Source organism: Nematostella vectensis, chromosome 14, assembly GCF_932526225.1.
Source record: "Nematostella vectensis chromosome 14, jaNemVect1.1, whole genome shotgun sequence".
NCBI lineage: Eukaryota > Metazoa > Cnidaria > Anthozoa > Actiniaria > Edwardsiidae > Nematostella > Nematostella vectensis.
Window position 1 is genome coordinate 2774223 of NC_064047.1, and position 12303 is coordinate 2786525.

Sequence of the window (12303 nt, forward strand, 5' to 3'; positions counted from 1 at the left end):
ACCCTATTGTCGAGGACGACGTATAAATGTATCTAACTATGGAAAAATATGCGTGTAAGAGCAGCTTCTTTTCAATATTGCGTTCTCGTTTTAATTTAGTTTTAAAACGCAAAAACTAAGGGAGACACGACTATTGACATTTACAGTACAAGGGAAGATTGTTTGAAGATTCTAAGTAAGAAAGTGTAATGATGAATAGAGCAATATCCAAGGTGTCAGACGTCTAGCTCCAGACTACAAGTGCCCACACTCCTGTCGGTATCTGTTCGTTGGGTTTTTAGGTTTTCGGCGGTGCGTGAACATCTAGGATTACTCTTGGTCCCCTCTTCATTCTCCCACCCCTCCCTCCCTTCATATACTCACTGATCTTTCCGTCTGTATTGTCACGTGACGTCTTACGCCTCTGGCCGGGCGATTTCTTGACAAAGTCCTCAATTAGCTCCTCGTTGATTGGCTTAGAGACGGAAACCATGTCGGTGCTGTGTCGTCTCCTCGTGTCAATCGTCGGAGACAGTGTCGCTCCCTCGAAAAACAACACATTTTCCGTATTTCGTCGTTCGTCCCGCGCATTTTTCGGCTTATCCGAAGCAATTCGGGCTGGCTTCGGCTCAGGTTCGGTTATGATGGTTTTCGGCACAACTGTCTCGTTCTCGATACTTGCGTGACCGGAGTCTTTCGATTCTTCGGAGGAAATCGATCTTTCTTCGGGACTTTTCATTATGCTTCCGTAATTACTCGTTCTTTGCTCGGAATCGTTTGATATGCTTCGCGACTCGTCTTTTTTCTCTGAAGATAATTTCAATTTCAAAAAATCTGGAAAATTCTTTAGAAAAGACGGTTTTGATCCCTCATCATCATTGCAAGAATCGAAGGCAAGGTTTTCGTAAGATCCTTCAGATTTCGTGTCCTGGTCGGAACCCGAGATACGGTCGTACTTTTCCGGAGATGAGTCGGGAGTCTCCTTCGCTCCTGTGTCTTGTTGAGAGGTCGTGCTGTCGTAAAATCTTGATAAACTTGAGCTAAAAGAGAAAGAGAACACATTGATGAATTGTCTAGTTGGTTTATGTCTGAAACAACAGATGTTTATGTCTAATCGTCTGTTGCTCATTTGGTGAGCATTATCAAGTTCAGCTCAACCCAACTTCTCGCCGCAAGGTTGAGGTGATCTAACAAGCGCTCTGATTGGCTAATGCCGTTATGCTCCAATTTTACGAGCGCTGTGATTGGCAGTGAATCAGCTAAGAAAGCCCACTAACTGCCTCTCCTCAGAATATTGCATCTGTGCTATGTTTTGTCGCTACAAGGCTCGATTTGTCTGCGGTATTGGGAAATGCGGTCACTAAATTGCCATCAGACATTCAAAAACGATAATCAAATTATCATTGAATACAATTCATTTCTATTCAAATAGAGAAGCCTACATTCTTCTTATTAACACCTGACACCCGGGCAAAATTCACTGATCACCAAAAATTTAAGGGGTAAGTTAGACTAAGTGCTGTGGCGCCCTTAGGGTCGGGCCACACAATTTTTCCCGAAAACAGGTGATCTATTCCATGCACCCGCCAACAATACATCCATTGTCGCGCTTCAAATAGATCTGGAGACTATACACTGTATGTGAGGTGAACTGGCTAGCCACACATTACTTTGAAATACACGTCTCAAATGCGAAACTATTCCTTACTAGGCATATTCATCTTCGGCTCCAAAATTCCATTCTCCCCTTCGCATTTGACTAATACTTGGTCTTACTTCCTGATAATAAACCTTGTACTAGAACATTGTAAGGTTGCTTTACATTTCAAAGAGCTCTATAAAATATCCCACTCCCCCTTTTTTGTCTATTTTTTTGTCATTCTTTATCTATGTCATTTTATACGATTATCTATATATATTTTTCTCCCATTACACTTTCTCCCTACTACCTCCCCCTTATTTTTTCCTCTACCCACCCCAGGTGCCATGGTACACATACCCACTAACCAATATCTAACCCAATGAGGACTTGAATCATTTCTGGTCTCTCTTTCACTCTCTCTTTTTCAGCAGTTCCGCCAAAGGAATTTATTGTTACATATCTTATGCGCTGTATGATTTTGCAATCCGAATATAGTAGTACGAAAAAGGACAAGCGATTCTTTTATTTCAATTCTGGGAGGTAGCGAAACAAAGAAATAGGAAGACAAAGTTGTAAGTAGTTGTAAGTTCCAGTAAAGGGAGGTACAAGATCGCCAGGCCCATTGTTTAGTGTTTGCATCTAGTGGTGCAAATACTAGCAAATCCTGGCTACGGTCCTTGGCTTCACCGCTATGATGTATGGGTTTGAACTAATATAGATATATTTTTTCGTTCCAATATACGTATCCATTTTTCATTACAGCGGCGTAGCCAGGATTTTTAACAGGGGCGTGCCCAAAACGGAATTTCAAGGCATTTTTCGCTGTATTTTAGATAATGTCTCATACATTTAATGTATTTTTGGCTGCTAAAAGAGGGAGGACCCGTGCCCCCTAGGCCACCCCCAGGCTACGCCCCTGCATTGTCTAATTTGTCTAGGGCTATAGGTAATGGGGTGTCATTCCCTGTTAGCATAGGCCTCTTTTCTCTGTATTCTCGCGAAAAAAGAGGCCTCTGCTAGCAGGGAAGGGGTGTCTTTTTGTGGTGAAAAGTGTAGCGGTTAACCAGAGGGTTAGCTAATTTAGTCATACATATAGTCCTCAGGAGAGTTTTAGGGGCGTTAGTAACTTCTCAAAGGGAATGATTATGTAAAGCCAGTCATACACCGTTTTAGACGAAGTGCTGCATATATTTGATATTTAAAATGTGCATGTGCGAGGATTGCAACTTTGCTAGTAAATACAAAATTTTCCAATTTTTTAAATACTCGGGGACCTAACGAATAAAAAATTGGGTTTATTTTGTGTAGCTTTTTAATTTGGCTTTATCGAATATACTTTTTTTAGTGTCTGTCTAGAGAGTTAGAGCTCGCAAAATAAAAGATATATGTATAGCACTATGCTTTTTGTCCGGCAATGGAATTATGGTTTGGGTCAAACACGAGAATTTTTTTTGCGAAGAAAAGGGATATTGAAAATCAAATAAAATCAAAGGGGGATTAATTTGTTTCCGATAGGGGTGTTTTGTTAACCCTACTCGTATTATGAACCGCTTAGGCTATGACCATCAAACTTACAGACAATGAGCACCAGCATGCAAAGAATCGCCACGCCCTAATTTGGATGTGGTCGAAACAATTATGACGTCACAATGACGTCATAAATACGATGTCTAGCTATTCTTTCAAATATTGCCTAAATTATCAGATATCGGGTTGAAATCATTTTGCATCATTTAGATATGACAAAATCAACATATTAACGGCTTTACAATACAAAAAGGCCATAAAAACGTTTATTATAATTTTTTTGTAAGAATTTCCGCCATCTTGGGTCCGCCATGCCATCTAGGATCCGCCATCTTGGATTCTTATGATTTTTTGCAAAAGAAAAAAAAAACTTGAATTATTACAGAAAAAAGTATTTGCATGCATTTATCACTGCTCATAGTAATGATAAATGCATAATATTAGCTTTTACAGTGTCATCTAGTAAATCTAGTGACATTTTAACAACAGCTTTGAGAGAACAAAATTTACCCACCCCTGGCCCTTCTTCCAAAATATCCGGGGTAAAAAAAATTTTAGCGCTGTTGTAAAATTGTCACCTAAACAAACTTATAAATTCGAAAGAGGCATTTAAATCTGAAAAACAGGACCAAAATATGAAAAATTCACTACTTATTATTTTTTGGGAAACCTATGTGTGAAAAAACAGTTGCTGTGGTAACATGGAGCGTCATAAAGACATGTCAATGGTATCAAAACGTCCTCAGATAGATTTTAGGAAACGTCGCCAAGTTTTAGCCTCTTAGCTGCTATGGTTCAGAAGTTATAGTAATTTTCCAGGAGGGGGGGCTTAAAGAGCCCACCCCCCCCCCCCAAGTCTGAATATAGGGTAAGAAAAAAAGCATGTATTTCATTATTATAAGAAGTCTCGCTTCCCCTGTCAAGACGAGTTCATGTAAATTGATGTGTTCCACTTCTGCATAATGTACCTCTAACCCGCCCAATACAGGTTTTTCCTGGCTTAATCATATCAATATAACCCCAGCGGCATTTAAACATATTGCTTCTCATACAGAACTACAAATTGAACTTGTCGTTCTTATAATGGCTAGTAATGAAATTTGTCTTGAGGCGTAGACATTACAAATAAGCACCAAAGTACAAGGAAATGCAAGGTACCCATTTTGCCCTTTAATTACCATCTCCTATGCAGCGCAATACCACGCATAGAGAGTACAAATAGAGGCATGTAGGGTCAAGTTCCGCTACCGCAAACTTTTCGCGCGGTTATTATGGGATAGATGGCCACCCCCGTGTCGCCTTTTCGCGCGCTTTTCATCTTCAAGCGCGTGACGTTTAGGATCATATAATAGATAATGATTTTTTTTTTGTATAATGCAATAATTTAGCACACAATTAAGGAAAGCATTATAATGTGAACACAGCATATCCTTTTAGCGGTTTTTGGCTTATTTATCAGCATTTTCACATCTTGACTCACTAAAAAGCTAAAAGGCAAATACAGATGACAAATCCATTAACGAATGACCGTCTACAATGTCTATCATAATTTAAATAGCCGAATATATTGTGTATGCTTCGTGCTACGGAGGTGATTATATTTAAAATGTCTTATGCCAAAATAATCCCTTCCCCTTTCTGTTAAAGATTATTTTCTAAAAAAAAAATAAAGTTTTCTTTGAATTCAAGATATCTTTGTAATTATAGAAGCATAGTGAAATGCTGAACTTAATTGCCATTTTCCACTAATATATTCGATTTAAACCCCAGGTAATAAAATAAGCTAGAATGCCAATATAACTTATTCCTGTTACAATCTAGCATCTTCTGAATTTATTTCCCAAAATATCCTCTAGGATCTCGTAAAACTAGACGATTGACATGTTTGCAATCAAAAATTTAGTATTTCGTGAAAACGCGTTGTATCTTGCCCGTTCAGAGATCACGATTTGTAAACGAATTTACGACGAATGAAACGAATGAAAATTCATTGCAAAATGGATGATTTATTCAGTCCATTTGAGCAGTTTTCGGTGGCGATATTTGTGTAATTGCAAAGCTGCGTTTGTCTGTTCAATCGCTTGAATATAGAGGGCATTGGTTTGAAATGCGCTTGAATTTGACTGGCTCCCCCTCGATATTCACCGCTATCTTTTTACTAATCAAAACAAAGAGCAAACGAAAAAAGGCTGCCGGAAACTGAAATTCGTATTCAGTCCAAACAACGCTCGTACTCGTACTACTGCTTTAAGAAACATTTCATGTGTTAAAAAACAGGTTTTACTAAATGCAAATTTGTGTAAAGTCAAACATTTAATTTTCTTCTTCCCGCTTATAAATGCCTTATACGTGTACTTTACTATTACTTTAGAAAAAGCTGAATTAAATAAATCTTAATTCCGTCAAATAATGTATGGGTCTCCCCATTGCTATTAAACCAAACAAAAGAGCATCTAGTAGATAAAGGATAGATGCTTCCAGGGTTGATTCATACTTACGGGAGAAGCTTAGATACCCGGTCCATTTTTCCGGTTAAATTTCTGTCTGTCGCCTTTCACTTCTAAATTCCTGTTTTATGAACTTGATGTTAGACCATGGATAAGACCCTGCGCCTGAATTATCCCACTTTTGCAGAGGAGGTTTACTTAAAGCTATATAACCGGGGGCGAACTCGAATATGAATTTATTCACCAATTATTTGACTTTCAATCAGCTTGTTTCTTTCTTCATTCAAATTAGTTACACGACCAGTTTAAACCAATCGGAGAACTCGTTTCATCTCATTGTTATGTAGCTATTGTGTCACCATGGAAACTTCTCGATTTGATGGGCATGAAAGCTTTAAATTGCACACTGAGACTTATTTTTATCATTTTAAGGCAGCTTATTATTGTTTATAGGACTTCGCAACAACATTAATTGTTATTTACGACACTATTTTTTAGAGAAAAATATATTTTTGAATCTGAATTTTTGCATGAAGATAAAGCGACACATTTCAAGTAAGTGTTGATTTCAATTTTTGCAATCAACTTCCTTTTTATTAAAATCCTTTGTTAAACATTTTTGCTAACAGTATGAGCAATCAAAATCCTATCAGGAAATATCTGCAGGTCTCACTGTGTTATGCGACCCGTAAAAACGCAATTTGATTTACTTTTAAAGTGACATTTTGCTCCAGATTTGTCAACTTTAGGATTCTTATGCAAATATAATTAATTGTTTTAATTCCTTTTGTATTAGTCTGCGTCAGATTCGAAATAGAGTCTTGAAAAAGGCATTTCGTTAAGAACAAAATCGAGGATTAATTTGTCGATAAAACGCCTAGTTTCCTCTTGAATTCTAACTTTATGTGATCACTAAGTTCTGCCCTGACGTCCTAATGAGTAACATTTAAAAAGTGCGCTGCTATGTCTCCGAGCGTCAAAAGGAAGCAACTCCAAGACTAACTTGCCGATCATATCCTTTAACACTACATAGTCCTTTATTCTTTTAATAATATTTTTTTATCGTCCTCTCCTACAGAAATGTTTGTGCCGAGTATTGGCCGTCCGCGGTCCATTTATATATGCCATTTTCTAATGGAAATAACATTAATCTATTGCTCTGACTAGTTTGAATATGAGTGTTTACCTTGCGGGAGCCTTATATTTAAAAAGCTGCAAGAAACTGCCATATTTTGAATGACAATAAAATCGAGACGAGGGACAGTCTGTCTTTGAGAACGTTAAAGTCATTAATTACCATACAGTCGTTTGAAAAAGATTTTCGTCAACCGGCTTTGCGACTACGCGACAAGCCCGCATGTAAGCATGGGTAAAAAGTGTTGGCTAATATAGCAGCTAGGCGCTTCAGTGGTTTTTACCAATAAAAAAAACTAATCTAAGAGGACGCCATGACCAGGTTGTTGTGGAGCCGTAAAGGAGGGTTGCGGCGTGAGCGGAAAAAATGTTTTTGCCCGTGGGACGGCTCTAAAGTAAAACAGAGTGCTGCAGAAGGTGTTCCGAAAGAGCAAAAAAATGTCAAGTTTTCCCAAAATAAGGTCTGGTTAATTTGAATTATAAGCTTGAATAATAAGCTTGGATTTTTGCATAGAGGTTCCTTATGTTATGTAAACCAACATATCAAAAAGTGTTTTTTTTCTAATGAATTCGTCTTCGAGACTTGAAGTGCAATTTTCAAATGTTTAAAGTATGAATTCTCCTCGTTTTTAGGGAGAAGCCGGGCTCTGATCAGAAATTAAGCCAACCTTGCTTGCTAATATTAAAATTTCATATTTTCTAAATTTCTTTAAAATTTGGAATTAAGCTTTTGGTGAGAGGAACTTCTTGTATGCGGAATCATGAGCATATCGAGAATTGGAAAATTTCATGCCATTTTTTTTGCTCTGTCAGGTGCTCCAAGATTCTGTTATCTCTTTGAGATTCATCCACCCAATAACAACACTTTAAGACTAGAAGACAGCACGTCAGGAAATCGATGCGCTCGTGGCTGTGTCTTTAAGACTGTACTAAAGTACAGCCTGATGGCTAGCCTACTTGCAGGCGGTACTCGGCGTTATCATCGCGGAAAACCCTCTCCATTCGGTGATCGGGCGCCATCTTGTGATTTAAGCCGCGTGGCTCCTGGGGACGAGCGCAAAAACACGTCCGTTTTTGCGCTCGCCACCAAAAAATCCAGGGCGAAAAATGAAAATGCGTTTCTTGTAGGGCAAAAATTGATTCGACCACACCCTCGGGGTGCTAGTTCTGACCACATCCAAAGTTCTATCGTATCCTTGCCTACGATCCAACCGTCCGTTTTTTGCTGCATTTTCTCTCTGGCACATTTCAGAAGATACACTGTCAGTCAAACTTCATATTTCTTTCTCTTTGCCTTACAAAATAAACACCATAAAATATGTTTATATTTGGGTAACAAAAATCCGTTTGAAATGCCCAAGGGACTCGTAGATAAACAGAGGCAAATGGATATATTCTGTTGTGGCTTCTTGGACGGGGGAAGATTTCCTTAGGAAGAAAAATGACGACTGAAAAGCGCCAAATGTAAGGGCCTTTAAAAGCGCCAACACTTTGTCGTGACGTTTTATCTCTCCGTTTCCCCTTGTTTGCTAACATAATTATACAATGTGAGCTAACTTTATTACAAGTGCCTCAAAAAAGAAGAGACAAGATAAAAATTTTGAGGCTTTAAAATGGTCCTAATCGGATTAGGAAGAGCCTTTTTTAGGTATTATTGGCTGGAGATTAGCATTATAGCTTGCACCATTTGATAAGGAAAGCAAGAGAAAGCATCAAACACAATTTTATGAACATAATTTCGTAACGTTCGCTTCGATTTTTCTTAAAATATCGTCTTTATATATGCTCAAGCTTAGTGAATAACTGTCCTTTTTATTCTTTTAAATAAGTTAATAGCGTAAACGATATGTCTTCAAGTGTTCTAGATATGTCTTTAATTATTCCTGTTATCATTTATTGGGGTAAATCGCAATAGCCGGTCTGGTTTCAAATACAACTTGTATTTTTATCAGACGTTTACCCACATACGAAAGCCACGCCCTAAAAGCAAAGATAGCTACGTCTAACACAAACGCTTTGATATTAGCCCAAACCGTGTTCATCTTTTATCGAAATAAGTCGCAAAGCCCAAAAACTGTTTTGAAATCCACCGGTTCTTGAAATATGTATATCAACAAACAGCAAAATAAAAATTATTTCTGTAACTACTTACAAGGACTGGGCCCCTAAAGCAAAAAAAGGGCATAACATATACGCTCCCATATCGCCCTGACCCGGCCTTGTGCTCACCCCTCAGAAAAGAAAAAAAGCATTATAAGTAAACAAGTGAAATCTCTGGTACTTACCGTTTTCCTGACCTAACATAAATAAATCTTGACCAAAGCCTGGCGTAACACAGGCTCCCGGTCAAGCAAGCTTCTTTTGAGCCCGACGTCACGTTTCAGCGGTATATCTTTATCGTGACTGCAATGAAGCGCTCTCTCATCTGTCCTTGTGTATGTTTCAGAGAACAACTAACCATTACCCAGAAAACCTTGCTGTTAACAAGGCTCTTTCTTTTATGACGTAGACGAGGGAGGGCTGGACACAGTGAGGGGAGTGGAAAGGGAGTGCGCTATTTAAATAATAATCATATTTACAGCGAGAGTTTATAATTTAGGGTAGAAAAACAGTAAATAGCATGATTAATAACTAAACATCTATCTAATGATAGTATTATCATGATTATTAAAATGATTTAACCTAAAATTTGGCTTTTCTTTTAGGCTGATGAAAATTAAGATATTTATTCGCGAATGAGATTTCGATATACAACGATTCAACAAATTTTCAGAGATGATAAGATATCTAGGTTATCTAAAATTTAAGAAGTTTAATAATAAGTCGCAATAACTGCTTATAACCTTTAATTCCTCCTCTTCATTCTCGAGATAACATTGAAAAAAGTTTATCGCTTTTTTTAAAGTGAGTTTATCTTTTAAAAAGACATTTCAATTAAAAAGAATAATAAATAATTCTTATCTTTAAAAAGTTATCAATTTTTTTAAATGAATTTACCAAATAAGTTGTAAAAACGGGTTTATATAACTTTCATTTAAATAAAAGGAATCATTTTCATAATTTCAATCTTTCCAAGAATTTTTACACACTTTTAGTGATTACTTTTACAATTTTCGCCGCAATTACCAATTGAAACCAAATAATACCCAAAATTCATTTTATTACACAACTATACATCTTATACAAAAAATAGTACACCTTTTTTATTTCTGCCCTTATGTCGTATGAAATAGAAAATAGAAACGACAAATTTAATAAAACAAATTCTAATTCGACGTCCTTGTTATCTTATCTGTAACTCGAAACCGCTAATAAAGGACCACAGCAACGGGAAACCCGTTTTTTCTGGCCCAGACCGTCACACTGCTGAATACTACAACAGGGGACTGGCACTAAGAAATCACGTGACTTTTTGAGTAGCAAAAATACGTCAAAATATCTTTCAATGAAAAATCGCCCAACTAAAAATCCACGCGATGTCTTAGTGCAAGACTCCTACAGTAGTCGCTACTCAAATTGCCTAAGCCTCCAGTCACGGTACAAATGGAGCTACCCAGATACTGTTTTTATCATCTCGTTTTAGAACGTATGATCTGCGTTCTATTTCTCATTACAAAACCACTACAAAAAATACCTGACCTTATTTTTGAAATAACGAAAAAAATAATGGAAATTAAATATAGCTGGCACGCATGCCAAATTAGCACGCAATAAATAGTCGCGTCACTGTTACGTTATACTAAAAGAAACATAGCTATCAAACTATTCAAACAGGGAATGTGTTGATATCGTCCTGATCCAGCTATGATCCCATTTTAAGCACCCCAACAAAACAATTACAAAAATTCTACAGCTCTGCAGCTTATTCATTTGGTAACCATAGCAACCACAAGTAAAAAAAATCCCCACAAGCATCCTTAACTGGGTTGTCATCGTATCTAATAGAACGCCTTATTTGATTGGCAGCCGATTCTAGCAGTTTTTCGTCTAAGACTTTTACCATCGGTGTACCAAAGGCGGGATTCCTGTTCGAGGTGAGTGTTTTGCATTATTTTAGTGAGACGGCAGGATACACCTTAGCTAGAGTGGTGAATAAATAAGTTACGAAAAGTATACCAAAAGTATGTACGTATTAGTCAACAACAAAGATATAATTGATCGTTTTGACAAATCCCAACAGGCATCCCACAAATACTACAGGTAACCCAAACGTTTCGCGCAGCTCGTCTGCGAAGTTAACAACTTATCAAAGATATCCCAAAAAAACTACCACAGTTAACCCACATTTACTACCACAGGTATCCCACAGTTACTACCACAGGTAGCCCAACCGTTACACTCTATGATCCATACTAGACCTTAACGTAAGCGTGCTGTCGTGCCACTCGTTAGGGAAGTCCATCATCGCTTGCCAAGCTGTTATCTCTTGACCCTCTGCATCGTCCCATTTCTCTTGCTTAGTACCCATTCCCAAACGGACGCCGCCCAGGAAGTCGTTGCTGGCGCCACGGTCCCAGTCCCACACGGTCAGCTCGAGGGAGCGGTCCATAAGCTCTTCTAGCGTGACGTCATCATATGTAAAGGGAAAGTTCCACTGGGGATTAAGGTTCTTTCGGATGGTGGGTGTCTTTCGCTTGGATTTCCTGCCCTTGTCGGGAAGTAGATACCTGAGGCGGAATAACAAAATAAATAGATAAATATATAGTATCGTAAACAGTATCTACCATGTTTTAAGCGCTTCACATTTAAAATCCTGATAAGCATTTTAAATGGCCCATCCGAGAGCTGAGGAATAAGCTTCTTCAAAGCAGAACGCAAACTTGAACAAGTTAAATTCAGGGATGAGAAACAGAAAACACTATTCATGTCTCGACCGGGAATCGAACCCGTTTCAGTAGGGGCGAGAGGTCCCATACGCTGATGCGCTAATACCCTGGGTCACCTGTGGTGAAAGGCCCCATACGCTGATGCGCTAGTATCCTGGGCCACCTGTGGTGAGAGGTCTCATACACTGACACACTAACACACTGGGCCACCTGTGGTGAGAGGCCCCATACGCTGATGTGCTAACACACTGGGCCACCTTTGGTGAGAGGCCCCATACGCTGATGTGCTAACTTACTGGGCCACCTGTGGTGACAGGCCCCATACGCTGACATGCTAACACACTGGGTCACCTGTGGTGAGATGCCCCATACGCTCACGCACTAACACACTGGGCCACCTGTGGTGAGAGGCCCCATTTGCTCACGCGCTAACACACTGGGCCACCTGTGGTGAGAGGCCCCATACGCAGACACGCTAACACACTGGGCCACCCTTGAATCCCAAAAGTTGATCTAATTATTGTTAACATTTATCGAAGATACATTCGTAGATCACTAGCTAGGGCGCGGGGCCAGTTTTGCCTGATTGGATACCGCACAGGCATAGTCCTAGTCCAGACCTGGGACTCTCTTTGCGCTCGAAATTGGGCTCGCGTGCCAGAATGTCGAGCGAAAAGAGAGTCTCAGGTCTGGACTAGCATAGTCCTTGTGTGTACAAAAGACGTGGTTTCACGATTGTTCAATCAGA

At 38.9% G+C, this 12303-nt stretch overlaps 1 protein-coding gene across 3 annotated transcripts in view; it reads right to left on the minus strand.

Moving 5' to 3' along the window:
* Positions 1-12303, minus strand: part of LOC5500410 (synaptotagmin-like protein 4) — a 41742-nt gene that overhangs the window by 8104 nt on the left and 21335 nt on the right. For all 3 annotated transcript variants that reach the window (XM_048721742.1, XM_048721740.1, XM_048721741.1), the window contains 2 exons: positions 11088-11396; positions 364-1019 (listed from right to left, as the gene is read on the minus strand). In XM_048721742.1, coding sequence (XP_048577699.1) covers positions 364-1019; positions 11088-11396 — 965 coding nt within the window. The remainder of the gene's footprint in view (positions 1-363; positions 1020-11087; positions 11397-12303) is intronic.